Source organism: Antechinus flavipes, chromosome 1, assembly GCF_016432865.1.
Source record: "Antechinus flavipes isolate AdamAnt ecotype Samford, QLD, Australia chromosome 1, AdamAnt_v2, whole genome shotgun sequence".
NCBI classification, from domain to species: domain Eukaryota; kingdom Metazoa; phylum Chordata; class Mammalia; order Dasyuromorphia; family Dasyuridae; genus Antechinus; species Antechinus flavipes.
The window spans coordinates 9,468,192-9,488,943 of record NC_067398.1 but is presented as its reverse complement, the minus strand read 5'-3'; the positions used below and the strand labels follow the sequence as shown (position 1 = coordinate 9,488,943).

General features: G+C 46.6%; 1 protein-coding gene across 1 annotated transcript in view; it reads left to right on the top strand.

Moving 5' to 3' along the window:
- Positions 1–20,325, top strand: part of DCP1A (decapping mRNA 1A) — a 37,257-nt gene extending 16,932 nt beyond the window's left edge. Inside the window, exons 5-9 of the mRNA XM_051978895.1 lie at positions 2,307–2,445; positions 7,867–7,989; positions 12,723–13,373; positions 15,275–15,487; positions 16,405–20,325. Of these exons, the coding sequence (XP_051834855.1) occupies positions 2,307–2,445; positions 7,867–7,989; positions 12,723–13,373; positions 15,275–15,487; positions 16,405–16,485 (1,207 nt within the window). The 3' untranslated portion in view covers positions 16,486–20,325. The remainder of the gene's footprint in view (positions 1–2,306; positions 2,446–7,866; positions 7,990–12,722; positions 13,374–15,274; positions 15,488–16,404) is intronic.
- The last annotated feature ends 427 nt before the right edge of the window (positions 20,326–20,752 follow it).

Below are 20,752 nucleotides of genomic sequence, written 5' to 3'. Positions count from 1 at the left end.
GCTTGCATTTTGTTTTCTTTCTCAGTTTTTTCCTTTTTGATCTGATTTTTCTTGTGCACCAAGGTATGTATATGTATAGAAGAACTACATGTGTTTAACATATTGGATTATTTGCCATCTAGGGGAAAGGGATGGGGAGAAGGGAAAGAAACAAATTGGAACATAGGGTTTTTGTAAGAGTTATTATCTTAATTTAAATTTTTTTAAAAATAATTTTAATCAAAAGAAAGTGACATTCAAGATGAGCGATATAAACATGAGCAAGTCATGTTTCTAGAACAAGAAATAAACCTGTGTGAAAGACAGCCTATGATTTTATATAATGTAAAAAACATTAAAAGATACAAAAAGAAAAAAAAAATCTAATCTTCTTATATCTTGCCTCAGTTTTCTATACAGTGACACTGGTAACTCATCTGTTCCTTGAACAAATCACTCCATCTCGTGGCTGTCCTTTCCATGCCCAAAATGTTTTCCCTGTACTCCAACTATTGATCTCCTAAGCTTCCTTTAAGTCCCAAATAAAATCTCTTTTACTGGTTGCCTACACTTAATTCTAGTACCTTCCCTTTGTTAACTGTTTCATATACAAGCTGTATATAGTTTGCTTTGTGTATATTTACTTGCATCTTATCTCCTCCATTAGAATGTAAGCTAAATGGGAGCCGGGACTGTCTTTTGTCTCCTTTTGTATAACCAACATTTAGCCCAGTGCCTGATGTATAGTAGACGCTTAACAAATGTTTACTGATTGATTAAAGGGCTTTCAAGTCTTTTTTTAAAAAAAGAAAGAAAGAAAGAAACTGGGTCCTAGAAACTTTCTTAAAAATTGTGGCCAGCTCCTAAAGACATTGTAAGCCACAGTAATCATGCCCCAGCAGCATTTAAAAACACTTGAAGGTTAATAAAGCACTTTGCTTAGATGATCTCACTACAAGCCTGTGAGGTCAACACTATAGGCTTAAAACCCCTGTTAAAATGGGAGGAAGTGACTTGCTCAGGAGTTGTCACTGTTGGAGGCTGAATTCCCCCTCATATCTCCTCATCTGAGTGCTGGGTCTCTGGGGCAAGAGTGGAGTTGTTTGTACCTTCCTGGGGGGCGAGCCTCAGATCTCTCCTTCCCCTTCCCCTTCTCCTCTGTTGTTTTTGCTCCCTGCTGAGACCCGACTCTCCTCCCCCAGTCCCATTCTAGATGACTTCACAAAGGACTACCAGCACCTCCCCAAAGTTATTTGCATTTTTAAAAGGGATTTTTATAAGGTGGGGTTGAGGGTGGTTCCAGCTGAAGGGACCCCGATGAAAAGTTGTACACAAAAAGTCCCCGCCTCTAGAGGAACCCTCAGATGGTAGCTCTGCCGCCCTGCCCCTCCTCTACAGCTAGTTAGCTGAGCTCTTGATACAAGTCAGACATGGTTTATTTAAAGGGGGGAGGGCAGAGGCGGCTCCTTCTTGTCACTTGGCACCTTTTCCCTCCCACCAAAAGCATGGGTATCTTTGCTTTTTGTCTGTTGAAATGGAGAGTCCTCTGTGTAGAGATTGCCTTTGATACTGGGCTGCGCTGAACTTGCTGGCCTGGGCTCACCACAATGAGTCCTTGAAGGCAGAGGTTATTCAGTGATGAGGGCTGCGACTGAACATATCTAAGCCCGAAGAGATCTAAATCAGGTATGACCTGTGTGTGTGACGGGCCAGCAGTGCACCTGGCTGCCTTCCGAGGGCTGCAGCTGGCGACCTGGCTGGTGCTCTACGTCCCCGGGGGCCCCTCCCAGCTCTCCCCTGTGATCGGGCAGACAGTGCCTTGTCCGGACAGCGGCATGAATGATGCTTCTCTGGGCTTGAAACGTCCGGGACGCTAGTCACGGAGCTTGGGGCACAACTTAGATACTAAAAGTTTTTCTGGAAAGCCTTTTTTCTCCTGTACAAGCCTTGCACATTGGGCTTTCTTGCGTACGAGTCATTCTCCCGAGCAGTGGCTGGTGGGATTTATGGTTTAGTTTGCTGCAGAATATTCTACATTTCCCCTTTCTCTTCTCTGATCCTACCTAAATTCAGAATTTTTGTTGCTGTTACGCATTGTTTGGTTTATTTCAGATCTTTCTGATGGAAAGTTTTCCATGTATATTCATGGCATATGCCTTAAAAAAATAGCCACGTGTCAATTCGCTGTTTCTAACTGACCAAATCTGAAGTGGGTTTGTACCATTCTAAATGATGTGAGACTTGTCTCCTCCCAAGGCTTGTGCCTCCGAGGTGTTCTGAGCACCGATTACAGAGCTAATGACCACTTTTTAAATTCCTAACTTTAGAGTGGTGGAACAGGAAACCCAAAGGTGCCAGCAGGCGGCGAATGACAGGCAGAGTCCCAGCCGAGCCAACGGACACCAGGAAAAGAGGCCCATTGACATCCTGGAGATGCTGAGCAAAGCCAAGGATGAGTATGAACGAGTAAGTCCCGGGCTCGGCAACGAGACGTGGTCGGGATGGGCTTGGAAAAAGGAGAAGCAGGCAGGAGGCAAGGAGCCGCTGGGGCTTCACTGATCCTCACACTGATCCCCATAACTAGTGTTTTATTTATTTTGAATACAAATTTATTTTATTTTTAAATGTTCTTTTGTGCCAATAAGAAAATCTCGTGGTGTGCACACAGACTTCTGTGATTTTTATTATTTGGATTTTAAGACACATCCAGAAATTCTTTTGCCTATAAGAAAACCTGTAATTAGATTCTACCCTTACTTGCCACAAATGGCTGACCCTAAAATTGTTCATTCCAAGAACATTTTAAAACTTCTCTTAATTATTTTGAAACCTAGAAATGTAACTAATTTTTCTGAGTAACGACTGAGTTTTTCTGTTCACGCTCCACGAATGCATTGGAGGAAATTGCTTCACTGAGCTCTCAGGAGCTTCGCACTTGTTATCATAACTGCTAGCGTCTCTGCTGCCCTGGGAAGTTTGAAAAGCAATTTATTTGTTCATTAATCTTCACAACAGTGCTGTGAGGTCAGGGATCTTTTTATCCCAATTGTACCAGTGTGGACAGGGGCAAGCTAGTAGAGGTCTGGGGCTGGATTTGAAATCTTGTCTTCCTGGCTCCATGTAGCTCTAACCACTGGGCATCTGGCTTCTGAAGAAGGCCAGACAGGACCGGGAGCCTCCTCAGGCTCACCTTTGTTCCCAGCCCCTAGTCCCAGGTGAGGGCTGCTTGCAGCGCCCGGGAAGCTCATTCCCTACTGGGGTGTTTGTTGTCTCTTAGGACTGGCCTGGGGTTGGTGGGCGTGCCGCTGGTTTGCATCCACTGTGACAACAATTGAAGGTCTCATAACTTCAAGGTACCTGCAGTGGATTCAAACCCAGTGACTCGTTTCTGAGAGGAGCGTAGCGTTCTTGCTTCATCCCCTTTAGACCCTGTGCCGTGAGTTAGCTGGGCTTTCCTGCACATTGAAAAGGGCAAAGGGCATTTTTAGGATGATAGTTTTTCAAATTTGAGGGCCCACATTTCATACTGGCACAGCAGAGTCCTTGATTTTGTTAGGACATAAGCTAAGATTATGGAGCAGACATTGCCTCAGTTTGTTCCCAGAAGCCTCGGGCGGGAGGCAGAACAAGCCTGAGACCCCTTCCCTCAGCCAGCTCTGTCTCCCAGAGGACGGCTCGCTGCTGCGTTCCTCCAGAGATACGGGGAGATTTTCTCCCCGTGGCCTCCAGGGGGAACTTGAACCATTCCCCACACTTTCTACTGAGGGTTCTCGGCCTGCATTTGTTCTCCTTTTCCCTCTCTGGTAGCAGTAGTGTTGCTCCACTGGGTTAGAAATACTTGGAGACTGTGACCTCCCCAGGACCTCTACTCCCTGGACCAGTGTGGTCTGCCCCCTCCACGAGGACATTTCAGTGATTCTCCTCAGGGGCAGGTGTCCAGGCTTTGTGTCCTTGGTAAGGCCTGCAGACCCCGAGTCTCACTGTCCTGGCTTCCTCTAAGTGCCCGCTCCCCAGAGTCCGAGTGACCCCCTGTGCTCGGGCGAGGGCTGACACCGAACCCCGGGTCTGGCCGTGGGGGCCTCAGAGTTTGGTGAGTGGACAGCAGCAAAGAAAGGCCTTAGCTTTCAGCCTCCTGAGTGCTCTTCCGAATCCTCCCGAGACAGTTCAGATGGGCCTGGCGCTGCTGGGCGGTCCGGGTTTCAGAGGCGTGCAGCGATGAGGTCGGCACGATGCTCTGTGCGCCTTCAGTCTGGTGGGCAGCCTAATACCTCTTCTCTCCCACACTTTCCTTCAGAGCCTCCCAAACACTGAGCTAGCTCTGGCAATGCATGTGTCAACCTCATTATTAATGTGTACCTCCCTGGAAAGTGTCCTGCCAAGGTAAGTGAACTTATCCTCGGCATTGTTGTGACTGATGGTCCCATAAGTGGGTGGTGTGGTGGAGAAGCCGTTTGATTGGCGCCAGTTGTTAGCTCAGAGTTAGCGTAAGCGACAGGACTGGTCCGGGACCCGTGGCGTTCCATCTCAGCCTCAGAGGCTGCCCTGAGTGGGGGCAAGATGAGGGACCCGACATTGAGGTCCTCTCTCAAGCTGAGCTGCCAGGCCCTCACCCTCTGCTGCAGAGGGCACACCTCCCAGAGGCTAGCCCCTTAGCCCAGATGCCAAGCCTATGATTACCTAAAAGACTTATGGAGAACTCACACACAGAGGTCAGAATTAGTGTCGGGACACTCTCAGGATCTCTCTGAAGAACTTTGGATTCAAAGGTTAGACATGGGGGGTGGCACAGGACTGCCCAGCATGGTGTCCTGGTGTTCTTTGAGAAAAAGCACTAGTGTGAAGGAAATGGGAGATGCGCAAATTTAGAGACATCTCCTTCCCGAATGCTCAAACGAACTCTTTGTGTCCAACTTACGGTAGAGCCTTCCAAGCTCAGACTGGCCCGCTCAGCCAGACACATTGTACTTGAGCCAACATCATGATGCCGTTGGTCCTCTGCAGTACACAGGAGAAACAACTGGCATACAAATCTGTAAAGAAAATCTAGGATCAGGAAGAAAATCACATGCCTTTGCCTTCTGGGGGAAACAAACGTGCTTTTGAGAAATGTCTCTTCTAAGGAAAATTATGTCCCTCAGTTTTGTTTTTTTAAGGATTCAGACAGAATTTTTTTTTAATTTGGTATTATTTTATTTTTCCAATTATATGTAAAGATAGTTTTTAAGATTAATTTTTGTAAGATTTTGAGTTCCAAATTTTTCTCCTTTCCTCCCTTACTCCTTCTCAAGACAGCAAGCAGTCTGATATACAATAATTTTAAACATTTCTATATCAGTCATTTAAAAACAAAAACTCCTGAAGGATTGATTGACTCTGGCACTTATTTAATAATGTTACATCCAAAAAATATTTATGGTATCACTTTGTGTAGTGGCTAAGAATTGGACATCAAAGGAATATTAATAAAGGAATGGTTAAATAAGCCATGGTATATTATTTTAATAATAAGAAGTCATAACTAGGATTTCAGGAAAACCTGTAGAGATTTACAAGAATTGATGCATTGTGAAATGAACAACCAGGAGAACATTATACAAAGTACCGGCAATATTGTTTGAGGAAGAATTGTGAACGGTTGTATGATGAAGTATTGTGAATGATTTAACTAGGTTCAAGCAATACAGTAATGCAAGACAGTCCCAAAGGACTTTGAATAAAAAATATTATTTGCCTCTAGAAAAGGAACTGATGTTGTCTAAATGCAGAATGAAGCATATGATTTTTCTCTTAGTTGTTGTTCAAGTCTTCTTGTAACAAAATGAACAATATGGTAGTGTTTTACATGACTGCACTTGAACAACCTATATCAGATTGTTTACTATTTCAGGGAGAAGGACAGAGGAAAAAAGAGAGAATTTGGAATTCAAAAAAATCTTTAAATGTTAAAAATTGTTTTTACATGTAATGGCGGGGAATAAAATATTTTTTAAAAACCAAACAAGTGACTTTCTCATGTTCCCCCCAAAAAAAAAAAAAAAATCTTGCATTCCTAATTTTTTAAACCATTTCTCCTATTTAATAGTAGAATAAACTTCTCCTTGAAAGAGAATTTTCCTCATCAGAGTACGCCTGCCATCTTGGTGAGTGCTACAGCACATGAAGGCAGTGGGGGCCATCTGAATTTGTATTTCTGCATTTGAGAGAAAAACCTTTCTTGACTCATGACCTTCTGGAGACTTTTCTCTTGCCCAAAGGAGATAAGACAATGAGTCTACTCAGAGAAAGGCTGAGGAGAAAGATGTATAAAAAGGGGGTGTGAGGGAATCTGGGATTCTTAGGAAGATGAGTCCCTCAGACAGTATGTCAATTCTGTAGGGGGAAATCAGCCAACATTCAGACTACACATGAACTGGATATGCCATCCTCACTCTGACATGTCTGTCTTAAAAGCTTCTATTTAGTTGGTTTATTTATTTTGGCTGGTTCATCCTGTCCCCCAGGTATGTGGGCCTTTGCAAATAGAGGAAAATAGCTAACACTACTTCTATAGTCATGGGAAAAGGTGAAATCACTGAGAAGCCCCACACCCAAATACCCAGCTGTTTTGTGGTGAGGTTCTGACCAATGTTGTCCTCTGCAATGCACTTCCAGGGCCCTTGATTCTCAGGACGGCCCTTCTCTAAAATAAACCATGGGCTTACTGAAATCATTGGCTCCTTTTAAGACTGAGATTGTGTAGTTCATATTCCCTTCAGTGGCTGTATTCAGAGAAGCATAGGCATAATCTACAGTCGTGCACATTTTAGATTCTGAGAACAGAAAAATTATACATTTTTACTTTTGCTTAAACTCCTACTACATGAAACTTCATAGTAACTAATGATATATTTGTAGAGAAGGAAGAAGGGGGACTGTATTTAGGGCAAATGAATGTTCTCCCCAAAATTCTCATTGTGACTTACCTTGAGTTTCAAATAGGTGTGCCAATAGAGAGCAAGGTCTGGAAGTTCCTTCCAAACTGGAAAGGCCAGAGATTGATGGGATCTCTTTCACCCCAAGCCCAGCCATCCCAGTTTTGGAGGCCCCAAAGAACAGAGCTTTTAGGCCTCGAGCAAGAGTAGGCGTAGAAAACTTGGGTTCTCTATTGGTTCTAGGAGTGTCCTCACTGATGAACTTTGACATCCTTAAAGTTTTAGAGTAGCCCCTTTTTCAAGATTGCCTCTGACATTTTCCTATCAGAGATCTGACACTTGTTTTCAAAATTATTTCTATGTGGGCCCTGTGTCTTAAAAATGAATCCAGAAAATAAAAAAACGAGATTCAAGGTCCTTATTAATAGTTGTTCATCCCTCTTCCAGTTGCTGCATTTTTACAGTAAAGTTTTTTAAAGAGATTATCAACTTAATGGGGGCTAGGGAGGGTTTAGGGATTTCAGGAGTAAGAAAATTTGGAACTCAATTTTTTTTTTAATGAATTTTTAAGATTCTCTTCACATTGGGAGAAATAAAATATTATTTTAAAAAGACTGTCAGTGAATAAGCATGTTTTAGTCTTCAACATATTTTTAAAATCTCATGTAAATTGGCTGTAACTAGTGATTTCTGGAAAGCTTTTTATTTAGCTACATTAACTTAAGGGTATCGTTGGTTTTTTCCTGTTACTAGAAATAAAGAATAAAGGACTGAGTTAAATTATTGCTAACATTTCATTTTCTAAAGCAAATCTCACAAAAGTTCCTAAAGAAATTATTATTTTAACACACAAAGGAAATAGGGATTTTTAAGTTTTCCTAATTAAATACAGCAGCTTTCTTATTCCCAAATGCTACTCGGAGAATTCCTGTGGCCAGCATACTTAGAGAATATATATTTTTTCTTTTTTTTAAAGAATCAAATTACGGACTCAACTATCTCAAGCCCCGGATTACAACCAGGTGCTCGCCTCACAAACCCTGGCAGTGCTGAAGAGACATCAGAAGAGACGTCCCCGGGGCTGCAAACGCAAGAGAAGGTGAGTCTACCCCAAGTTAGGACGTGTTCCCCAGAGACACAGAATTAACGGTTTTGTTCAGGAATCAGATTCGAGGGGCAGCCAGAGCACCAGCTCTAGAGGCAGGAGGCCCTGGGTTGAAATCCTGCCCCAGACACTAGCTTATAAAGTGCCTCATCACCACCACCCCTCTGCCCCTAAATTGGATTCTGACAGGTATGGGCACCTCTGCAAGTCCTAGATCCCTGCCCGGACACAGAGCTCTGAGTCCCCAGTCCTCCAGCATCCATCAGGAGGGCTCAGAACTGCATAGTGTATGCTGCAAAAAAAATCAAAGAAGCCAGAAATAGGGGCCGCACCTCAGATCTCACTGGTGTGAAGTCCTGGAGGAGGAAACTCCTGACGTACTTGGCCACCGTCTCTGCCACGTTCAGATTTAAGGACTTCCTCCAGGGCATGAACTCAGGACCTCTGGGCTCCTAGGCTGCCTCTGTGCACTGCCACGCTGTCCCTTGCTGATGTTTGTGGGCTGGTAATCAGTGAGAGGCAGTAGTCTCCTGTTATGGACAGAGAGCTGGTCTCAGAGCCAGGAGGACGATTTCTAGTGACCCTGAAAATGTCCCCTGATACCTGAGAGGGGAAGTTGTCCACCTGCTTGCTCGAGGAGTCTCCTCCCCCAGATCAGTGAGATCCCATGGGCAGCCCCTCCCCTTATTGCTAGAGTTGATTCTGCATTACAGCCTGAGCCGCAGTTAATGGGTTTTCCTTGAGAGGCAGGATCTATGAGGTGAACAAACTAAGAGGACATCTCCTGTGCTTCCTGTAACTGTTTGCTTGGAGTAGAGTAAAAGGATTGTTAGTATTTTTAAAAGTCCCTGTCACAGAATCCAAATGAACAAAATCTTTTGGTATCCCGATGTTTGCCTAGCTCTCCGAAGCCATGTGTCACTCAGTCTCCTGAACTTATAGAACCCCGTAGTGTGATTACAAAGCCTGCTTCTTTAGTGAAGATGAAACGGGAAGTCGTCTCTGTGCTGTAATAAGAGCAAACCAGGTCACAAGTGTTTGCTTTGTCATCATGCCATCTAGTGGGAGAGAACAAGTAATGGTCCAAGAAACCACCAATCCGCTTCATGATTTATTCTTTAGAATTTCCTCCCTATGGGACTGTGGTCCTGGACCAGTGGTCAGGTGGAAAAATACTCAGTTATTAGAAAAGAATAAAGAGTGGTTATGGTAAGAATAAGGCTTGCTTTGTCTGCTGTCAAAATGGTGCCTTTGGGGAAGGGAATTATGGATATGACATTAATATTAACAGACCGAATCCCCAACGCAGCCGAGGAATTCATCAGGGAGCAGTGTCGTTCGGATGAGAAAGGAACAGCGTGATCAAGCTGAATGTTCTCCTTTCCTTTAATCCTTGCTTAAAATTGGCATTTTCTATATGAAACTGTTTCATAATTCTGACGTCCAGTTTTCACTCGGCAGCATCTGCTCCCTCTCAGGTACCACTTCAGGACTTCCAAAGGACCCAGGTTCCAGTGCTGCAGATTGTAGCCCTTCCTGCCTTTAGTAATTGGTGGGGGGGGAAGGTGGAATATTTTTGTGTGGTTCATGAGCCACAGACCCGACAGTCGTTGACTACAGACCAAGCTGCCTTCCATAGGCCGGGGCTAAGTCCACGAGCAGCCTACTTCCTTCAAGTCACAGATTTTCTGTTTTGGCAGGCCTTGGCAGCTCCTGCTCTGTCCCTGTAGCCTTCAGCCGCCTTTGATGCCCGGTAGAAGAGAGACCCTGCTGGGCACTCAGTGCCCACTCTTCAGCCCTTCCCAGGCCAAACCATAGGGTTTGAAGGTAGTTGTAAAGAAGGGGGCTTCGCAGAGTTCTTGGTTGGCTTTCAGCTCGCCCAGCCGGGGAAAGAAATGTCTTAATTCATCGACCTTCTTGGCAGTGCCTACAGATCCGTCAGATGTTTCAACTGTAGTAATGGTGACCTGGAATCAACTTTTAATTAGACAAAAATAGACTCATCTTCCATTTACTTGGCCCAAAGAAAATATTAGTTTAGTGTTTACTGACAGTACCTTGTGTGCTTAATAATTTCCCAGTTTAATGGCTTTGTTGTGGAAAGGGCCTGTGTTGAGGCTCAAAGGGAACTGGCTCCTCCCTGATGCGAGTTTGCATCCAATTAGGGAGATGGAGAGCATGGGCACTCAGCATGTACGTGCTGAGCAGAGACAAGTTCATGGGAGGAGCTGTGGCCCCTGAGCGGGAGGAGGAGAGACATGGCCCCAGGAGATGAAGGGGGAGTTCCAGCAGCACTTAATGGGGCTGCTGGGTGGCCAATGAAGGATTGAGAGAGAAATCCTGTGATGAGGAGAAGTTGGAGCCTTGTTGACAACACTGGAGATGTTATCGTTTATCCTGGGACAATAGGGAGCCACTAGAGACTTTCTGACAGGAATCCTGGCATCCTGGGTTTAGAACTGGGAGAGACCTTAGCAGTTCATGAACATTCAGCTTGATCACGCTGTTCCTTTTTCACTGCTCCCTGATGAATTCCTCGGCTGCGTTGGGGATTTGGTCTATTAATATTAACGTCATATCCATAATTCCCTCCCCCAGAGGCACCATTTTGACAGCAGACAAAGCAAACCTTATTCTTAACATAATCGCTCTTTATTTTTTTCTAATAAAAAGTGTTGCCCTCTTTGCAGATGAGGAAATTATATGGTGCATAGTGGGAATTTGAACACAGGCCCTTGTACCATTGTCAGGCCTTAGAAAGACTTTTTTGGCAGCCAAGAACCGGGTCCACCCAATTTGGAGGCAGTTCAGGTAGAGTGGGTAAGTCTGTGGCTGGGCAGCAACTGAGCAACTGGAGGGAGGACTTCTAAGGATCCAGCTACAGCAAGATGATTCCATGATGGGCCTTTACAGGTGGCTGTGGGCATTCAGTTTGACCCCTGTCCCTGGGGCAGGCACTCTGAGCCCTCACTTCTTTGTTCAAATAAGGGATTAGCAAGAGTGATTTCTAGGATCCCTTCAAGGTCTAGATCTTTGAACCTGGCAATCCTGGTTGTAAATCCTGTTCATTGGTCAGGGGGAAACATCCTTATGTTGTTGGAGGATTCTCTTTCTTCTGTTAGAGTAGCTCCTTTTTTGCTCTAAAGTGGCGATAAACTAAGAAACATAGAAAACATTGTTCTATAGAAATATTTAAAGTGAGCTTTTGGAACATGACCCATTTGAAATTGGGGGCTGCCTATCTTTAAATTAAAAAAAAAGACAAGTCAATCACAGATGGCATCTTGAGGCCTTTTTTTCCCTCCCCATTATATTTTATTTTTCCAGATACATCTAAGGATAGTTTTCTTTTTTTTTTTTTTAATAATTTTTTATTGATAGAACGCATGCCAGGGTAATTTTTTACAGCATTATCCCTTGCATTCATTTCTGTTCCAATTTTTCCCCTCCCTCCCTCCACCCCTTCCCCCAGATGGCAAGAGTCCTTTACATGTTGAATGGGTTGCAGTATATCCTAGATACAATATATGTGTGCATAAGGATAGTTTTCGACATTCATTTTTGTAAAACTTTGAAATCTAAATTTTTCTTCTTCCTTTACCTCTCCCCTTCCCAAGATTGCAAGCATTTTTTTTATGTTGAAATACATATTAAATCCAACATATATATAGTTATCTTGATGCACAAGAAAAATCAGATCAAAAAAGAAGAAAAAAAAACTGAGAAAGAAAACAAAATGCAAACAAATAATAACAGAGTGAGAATGCTACGTTGTGGTCCACACTCTGTTCCCACGGTTCTCTCTCTGGGCGTAAATGTCTCTCCTCATCACTGAACAATTGGAACTACTTTGAATTATTTCATAACACCATATGGTAATAGTTAACGTTTCATTCTTAGTCTTAAAATTTTATCCAAATGAGGACTTCTTAAGGGATCTTCAAAGGTCTTTATTCAGATCAGTTGAACCTCCTGGATGAGGAGGCCTGCCCTAAAAGGAAAAGCTGAGATTTATCTCCTCATTATTATTTGGCTCTCTGTCTACTTAAATGGCGAATACTTGAATTAATTTTTTTTTTTTAATTTTGAGCACACAGTGCATCTGTATTCTTTGTGCACGTGTGCCTTAAGACATCCCCTTGTAATTCAGGTGATCTGTCCAGGACCATATCTTTTTAAATAATGAAGAGTGGAGAGCTGGGATCCAGATCACACTTTTTTCCACTTACATTTACATACTAAAAGAAGTCTCTGCCAGGCCAGAGGAAAGGTTTTGAAGTTCGGTGGTGAATATGACCAAAGCACTTTAATTTTGCAAGCTTGTTTCTTATATCATAGATGCTGTCCGTGTTGGTATTAACACTATTGACTGCTGAGGAAACCGAGGCTCAGAAATGTTTTCGTGACTTGTCACAGGCCACATAACGTATAAATAAATGTCGAAAGTCATGTTTGGACTCGGGTCTTTCCCGAGGTCTTCCCTTCAAGCCAGACGCCTGCATTTCACAGGAGCAGTTTCCCAAATTGAACCCCATTATTAAAGCCTACCCGGGCCATGGTTTCTCAGGGACACGTTAAAGACACCCTGCCTGGTGTCCCACGAGCATGGGATGCTTTTAGGCTTTCTCCTTCTCAGACTTCCATTTCTGAGACTGCCGTAGTGCCGTTAACCCGTGAGCGGCCGGAAAGCCTCAGTCGTCCTGATTCTCGGTGGTTTTGTTTTGCAGCCTGTTCCATCCGGACACAAACACCTCACGGTGGAAGAATTATTCGGAACTTCGTTGCCAAAGGAACAACCCACCAACGTGTATCCCAATTCGGAAGGGGTCGAGAAGTTGCCAGCAGACACCTCCCCCAAAGAGTATGACTTATTCTCACCATTTTCTTTTGAGTCATCCAGAGGAGCTCACCAGCCAGAGAACCCCCTCGTGCAGCCCGGCAGCCCCAGCGTGGGGCAGCAGGAAGCTCCCGCCCCTGACAGGAAGAGCTCGTCCGGGTGCGTGGTGCCCAGGAGCCCCCTGGTGAAGGCCACTCCGGTCACTGAGTCTCTAGCCGTGAAGAAGGCTGCTTCCCAGCGGTCTCCTCTCCTCGCCCAGCCGACCCCCGAGCTGAGGCACAAGGTGCGCCATCTGATCGCCTCCCAGAGCCAGTTCGTGGCCCCCCTGAATGCCACGAGCCCCGGGAGCGCTTCGAGTGCCAGCCTTCTGCACAAGCTCCAGCTGACCCCACAGCCATCAGCGCTCCCCAAGAACTCCATCGCCCCTCACTTCACCTCCTCGGCCAGTCAGCTGGCAACTCCCGAGAGCTTCCGAGAGCCTCATGCCAGAAGAAAAGGGGCCATGGCCACCCTCAGCATCTCCGGGAGGTCTCCCCTGAAGGTAGGAGCCAGAGAGGCAGATCCGGGCCTAGGAATCCTCCCCGAGCAGCCCAGCCAAGCCCCCGGACAGTTTAAACACCTGGTGGTCTCGAGGTTTCTGGGGTGAAAGGGTCTTCCCTCTGAGGTTAGAATAGGCCATCCCATCTGAGCAGGGGGGGGGGGGACACAGAGAGAAGAAACAGTCCTAGGGGTGGCTGGAGGCTGGTCACCCCCTTCTCCAGAAGGGGAAACTGAGGCCCCATGATCAGTGTTCAGGTCAGAACCAAGATCCCCTGGGCACCCTGAGGGGTCTTGGCTGCCATGTTCGTGACTTTGTAGGACCGATGACTGCCAGCAGGGGGCGGGAGCTGGACAGGGTGGCCTGACAGGTGTGACACACCTGATCGGGGCTCAGGGCCCTGTCTTCAAATCCCATCTTTGCCACTGATCAGCTGGTTGACCTTTCACCTTCATTCCCCTGGTCTCCTGTCTCCCAGGGGCCTTGAGAAGCCTGAGTGAGGTCCAGGATTGGAGAGATGGAGCAGGGCCAGCCATGACCATGAGGTTGGGGAGCAGGAGGGGGCAATGGCAGCTGCTCTGAAGGGAAACGATGGCGGGGGGTGGGGGGAGAGGGGAGCATTTGTCCTAGAGCCCCAGGGAGGACGGTTTGGGAGGAAGAGGAGGCAGGGAGAGGATCCCCGTCACCAGAGAGGAGGAGGGCTCCCCTGGGGAGCCAGAGCAGGGCTGCTGGGGAAAGTGCCCCCAGATGGATGGGAAGTGGGGGCTTATTGTGGGCACACAGAGAGGTGTGAGTCAGGGGAGGACAGGGGGACTCCACCCTGGGCGAGAAGGGGCCAGAGGAATGGTGCTGAGGGCGCCACAGAGAGCGGGTTGGGCTGCAGGTCGCGGCAATGGGGCGGGGCGACACCTTGGCCCCAGCTGCACAGCTCAGGGACACCCCGGTGCCGCCAGGCCCCCCGTCTTGTCCGTGACTTCCGTTTCAGGTTTTTTTTGGGCTCCACAGTTAAGACAAAAAGAACAAGAACCTGCACGTCCTGATAATAGATATTCAGAGAAAGGGGGATGGGAGGGCCCTGGTTTGGAGCCCAGCCAACAGCAGGCCCCGGCCCCCCACGCTGCAGTGTTGGCAGCTGGCCCTTCCTGCTTCATTCTCGCTGCCGCTGACGGGACCCAAGGACGGGAGGCATTATGGGGGCACAGCGAGGCTCTCTCGGCCCCCATGAGGGCGTGCCATGGGCAGGCAGACCCCATTGCGGTGCCCCATTTCCTGAGAGCCCTTGGCTTCCCCTCCCCTTGCCTGAGGAGAGAGCCGTGTCCTGGAGGCCTGGCACAGCCCGCCTGGAGCCGGTCATTAAGGAAGGCAGTGGGCAGCACAGTGGGCCTGTGGTCAGGCGGACCCAAGTTCAGGTCTGCCCTCAGGCAGTTACTAGCTCAGGACAAGCCTTACTTGCCTCACTTACTTATCTGTAAAATGGGAATTGTAATAGCCCCCACCTCACAGGTTGTAATGAGGAATAAATGAGAGCATTTTTTTTTTATGTGATTTGTAAAGTGCCCCATGAAAGGCTAGCTGTTGTAATTGCTAAATTCTCATAGGACGGTCTTGGAGTGCTCTTAATTACATTTTGTAGCTTATTTTGGTTCAAGGTGATTGAATCTCAGGATCTTGTAACAACTCCAGGATCGTTCCCATGATAAAAGTTTTCCCCCTTTGTTCATAACTGAAAATTTAATAACTTGGAAAGAATTTTCCCCAGACTCCTCCACCAAATTTATAATCTTAGACCTAAGGTTTTTAGTTTAATTTTCTCCTAATCCCTTCCTGGCCTTCTCACTTATGTTGGTCAGAGAGGGCTTCCTCTCCACCTGATCTCGCCCTGACCCTCCTCCCTCCATTGTCAGGTCTCCTCTCCCAAGTTTGTCACGGCGACGACACCGGCTTCTTCCGTCCTTATGTCACCCAGTGTTTTCCAACAGTCGGCGACGAAGGCGGCAGAGCTGGAGAAGAAGGCCGGCTCCCCTTGTCGCCCGGGCAGCACCTCGGAAAATCCAGCAAAGCCTCCTCTGGTTCTCAGCAGGTCTCAGCTCCAAGACACATTAATACATCTAATAAAGGTAATTGCTTAGCTTGAATTTTCCACTTTTCAGTAGAAGGAATTGAGTGTTTCGCATGTTCTTTGGGAGGCCAGAGTCAGCTGACCAGTGCTCCCTTCTTCCCCACAAAGTGATTGGTCCAGCTCTGTTTGCTTTAACGTCTGAGTGGGAATCGAAAGTCCAAATGGAGTCCAGCTTCTCAGAAGATCCAGGCTTGAGCTTTGGGTCCAGTTTCTAAAGTAGTGCTCATAGGCAGGTGGAGCCCCCCGGAAACAGACCGCAGCCCGCCGCATGCAGACCCCTGCAGCACACCCACCACTTGGGGAAAGTTGCTGTGACCACACAGTTCCCCGAGTCAGTCAGCAGGCACTTCAGCGGACCAGAGCCTGAGCTGAACGTGGCTGGGCCTTGGCTGCAGGCGTGTTGCTGGGTCCATCATCTGCCCTCAGTCCCAGGCGGCCCCAGCCCATGGGTGGGGACTGGCTCAGTGTCGCCCACCTGAGCTTTTCTGGCACAGCTGAGGGCGAAAGATGCTTATGCTGTGGATGCCAGAGAACCTTGGTTCGCTCATGGAAAGGGGCCTGGGGTGTCATGGAGGCCAAACGGGACTGAGTGCTCCCTCGCCATCCCCGGCTTTGGGCTGAAGAAGCCAGGCTTCTTCCTCTTCGTTTCCACAGCTTAGTTTTGCGTAGGAAGGGAGCAGGGTCAGCGTCTTTTCTGCATCAGGAGCCTCGGAGTGTGACCCTGGGCACCAGCAGCTCCTGGGCCTTCCCGGGCCTGCCCAGGGAGCAGGTGTCCGAGCCGCTGCCCGGGGTGTCTGAGGCTGCCCGACTCCTCGTGCTGGGCGGCCTTTAGTCACCCTCTCGTGTAGCTGGGGTCTCGAGGGGGCTTCACCGCGCCACCACTCATGAGAGCCGTGTCTTTCCTCTCCCCCACAGAACGACGCCAGCTTTCTCAGCACACTCCATGAAGTTTATTTGCAAGTGCTGACCAAGAACATCAACAACCTGCAGCTATAGTGACCTGAGTTGAAGCCCGCGGGCACCTGAGTGTGTGAGTGTGTGTGTGTGTGAGCGTGTGAGTGGGTGGGGGGTGGGGGGTGTCTACTCAGAAACAAATACGCCTCATTAATAGAACTGGTGTGAGAGGTTTTGATTTTAAAGAAACCGTGCTGTTTGGAAAGTCCTGGAATTGAGCCTACGAGACAGAAAGAGAGAGACTTGTTCTTAAAGAATGTTTTTAAGGTTATATTCTCAGAAATGATGGAGATTTCACTGTGAAGCATCACCAGCAATCCTTTATTTCAGTGGGAAAAACAAAGACCATTTATGGAAAATTGCATGGGCCTTTTCATCAGCATCAAGCACATACGGAGCGACAGGATGGAGACGCGTGACCTCCCCAGTCCAGAAGCTGGGCGGGGCGGGGCCCGTCCTGGCCCCCCCGGGACGGCTCTGGCCTTCTCTCCCTCCCTCGGAAGTAAAGCGCCCGTCCCAGAGATCTCATGCAATGTCCTACCTTGCAAAGATCATTCGCTTCCAAAAGGGAGCCGCCTTGAGCCCCTTTTCCTGAGATTTGACCTACTAAGGGAAGTTGTGATCAGATGGAAATTTTGTGACGCGGCATCGTTTCCGGTATTTAGGTCCCACTGAAGTTGATGCTGTATGACTCTTGTTCACCTGCAAGGTTATTTGATAAGAATGGTGTCATTGGCCTTGAGGGCCTCAGATTTCATGGTAAGAATTTATTTGTTGATTGTTCTGACGCCGACCAGACCATAGGAAGTCTGGCCGCTGGTGTGAGCATTACCTTTTCTTTTCCGATTTTACTTAGGTTCCACTTTGACTTAATTGGCCAATTGGCAAAGCCGGAATCCTCTTAGGCTTAAAAACATTTTTTTTAAACTGCCGGGTGTTTTAAAGAAGATATCAAGTTTCTTTTTATACATGAGAACTACGACTAAGTGTAACCTCATTGTCCTTTTCTAGCTAAGCATGAGTTCAAAACAATTTTGATCCCTCTTCTTAACTGTAGGGAAAAAACAACTGTTGGACCAATAATACAACATGACCCCTCCTCCTCCCCTAGTCCGACTGTTCCTCACGCGTTTGACTGATAGGAATAAACTATGCAGGAAAGGGAGCCGGGATACACCCACTCACTTCATCTCCGAGTTTGAAACGAATGAATGAAATTCTGAGTTTGGCCGGTGGACTCGCTGCCCCTGCGGGCGCGCTCCAGCCCAGGTATTGAGAGGACACGTAAAGGCACCTTGGATGCTGCTGTTCCTCCCCCGTGTGGTGTGTGTCTATCCCCATAGGGCATGTGGTATTTTAGTGTAGATTCCCGTTTATTTCAGCAATAGTCATTTTATGGTAGCCCTCGGAATCAAAGTGTCTTAGTTTACACGAGAGTCGGGCCTTCGGTCGTATGTAATCAAGTAAGATGCACTGCTCACTTTTCTGGGCGTCATTCTGATGACTCCAGGGTGAGAAGCTCACCCGATTCCAGCCGCTCTCCCGAAGATGCGCTGTGAAAGCCATTGTCAGACTCGGGATCTTCTCTCGGGAACGGTCCGGTGAGCTTTCGAGGCAACTCAATCATAGGGTTTTCTAGCAGAGTTTTCGGTAGGTGACACGTATTAAGTGTATTAAATAACTTTAGCTTGACCTTCATTTCTCTGCATGAAAGGACTTGGTTTTATTGGCTTTGCTTTATTTAACAAGCTTCCAGCTTTGCCTGTCCTAGCTCTCGAGTCCCGCTGGTGACCCTGGGCTGAATTCAGGGAGGAAGGCAAGGGAGAGGGCCCAGTCCAAAAGAACTTTGCCTTTCAAGACAGCGTATCTGTTTGACAACCAAAAACAAATGATTCGTGTCAGCCAGAATCCTAATTAGCTTTAGGCAAGCCTCAGGATTCCTATGTCTGGTCCAGCAAAATGGGATGCTTTGGTCAGTGGGAGAGAAGGGTCTGATCGCGGTACACGATCTATGTCATCCTACCGTCAGACCGATTGGCAAGGGGCTAGCGTCAAAATGATATTTGGATCCCGCTGGAAAGGTAGAGCGGAATCTTCTGTGACAGTTTCTGTCCATTGTTCCAGACCGTTACATCCTTTAAATAGCTAATCCAAGGAAACCAGGTTTCCTTCGTGTGGAACGTAAAAATTTTAAGTGCCCAAGTCGTGGAGATTTTAAAAAGATAATTTAGTTTTAACCTCTATAATTATATATTAGAATTATTTATAATGCATAAGCCAGGTCTACACTGCCATACTTCCTGAAGTAATTCAGGCAGGAGTATCTGGATAGGGCAGGTCAACCTCTTTGGGTAGTTGCTGTTGGTCCACCCTGCTTGAAAGCTGTAGCTCAGTCGCCTTATCACTTCCTCCAACTGAACTATCCAGACCCTCGTGCTAGCTTGGATCGCTTGTTTACATTTTTGGCAGTGTCTTGGATAGGTCCTCGCAGGTTGAAAACCCCAAATTGAACTGAGTGCTCAAAAGAAACGAGTCTCACGGGGCAGTGAGACTGAATTAGGATCCCAGGTGTGTCCTGCCGGTCCAGCCTTCCCAAATGGAATCACCTCCCCAAAGTAATCGCTGCCCTTTCCAGGGCATCTCCAGCGTCTGAAAACAAGAAGGCTTCGTTGATTTTCAGTATAGATTTCTTGCCGCCAGGAGGGGTTCCCGGAGACTTGGGACCATCATCAACAGCGATGGATTGTTTTCACTAAAAGAAATTTGGATTTTACTTATTCCAAGAGTGCAGACGCCTAAGTGAGAATGAGTTTTCCCAAACAAAACCTGTATAGCCAAGCACTTCTTGTTCTTCTCTCTAGTGATAATTTTTTTTTAAAAGAAAGCCACATTGATCCTTCTACCAAAAAAAAAAATCTGTTTTTAGACCTGCTGCTTTTATTTTTCTTTTCCCCAAAGAAGTCGGTCCCGATTTTTTTTTTCCATTTTGCCCAGTGCAGACAGTGGCTGCTGTTCCATAGCTCATAAGCAAGTGAGAGAGATACTGGGGGGTGGAGGGGGCGCTAAGGAAGTAAGAGCGGCCCGTGAGAGACGGACCTTGAGCAAAGCTTGAGAACAGGGTGGAGATAAAGCAGCCTACAGCTTCATTCAGGCTGTTTCACCGAACAAAGAATGAAGAATTTTCTTCTTGCACATTTGCTGCTGAGCAAACCTTTGCTTTTTGTCGATATTTTCTTATTCCGGTTCTTTTGTGAAACCAATAACGCGGTTTGGATGAACATACTTAAATCTTAACGAAAGGTCAAGCAGACACGGTGATCGGCCTCAGACTTAAATGACCTGTACTTAGGATAATCAGCCCTGGGGCCCAGATCTTTGCCTGATTTGTTTTTCCGCTTAATTTAGGAAAAATGTGTGCAATATATTTCATCTCCAATTTGTATTTGACATCATCAAAACTGTTGAGATGTATTATTCATTTTTAAGTGAGACGATTATCTTTTTTTTTTTTTTGGTCATTCTATTTGCCTGATTCACCAAAAGTACATTGGAAATGGTTTTTAATTTGTGTGTGTGTTACTGTTTAACGTCCGCTTCACCCATTCTTACAAAGTGCTGGTCCAAACAACAGGCATTTGTGAACATGTGCTGTGCTTCCCTTCTTAGGAAGTGGAGGTAAGAATCTCTGGAAATGGGTCTTTTCTTTTCGACATCGATACTGCATCACTAACTTTTTTTATGAATTTTGTACCATCCATGTGTGTTTGCAAATATTAAGTTATTACATGTTTTAAACTGAGCGTTTTTTCATCCTAAATTTTGTATGTTTGCAAGTATATTTTTTTAATAAAATTTCAAAACAAAGTTTTCTCACCTACAAAATTTTCAACTGAGTTTTCTTCTCATTTATAGAAGTAGAAACATCCAGCTGCATCCCTTTAAATGTGGGTGAGGTCATCAGCCAGTTCTCTGGCCAATCTGGGCCTTATCCCCCCACCTGCCCCGACTAACCCACCTCTTGGGCTCCAACCCTGTCTTGATTGTTGATACCCCTGAGCAGCTGGTGTTTTAATTAAGAAATGCAGTCTCTTGCCTGGCGCCTGAAGGTGAAGGGTCTCCCTACTGTGCATGTATATGAAAAAAATCTCTGGGAAATGGGTTTGTGTAGACTTGGGTGCCGGGACTCGAGGAGGCTGCCAGCTCCGGCCGTTTGTCCGGACACCTCCCAGTCATCTGTCATCTGGGCTGCTGCTCGTCCCGTTCGGGGCAGTGTGTGTGGTGGGCAGCTCTTGTCACTGGTGGTCACCAG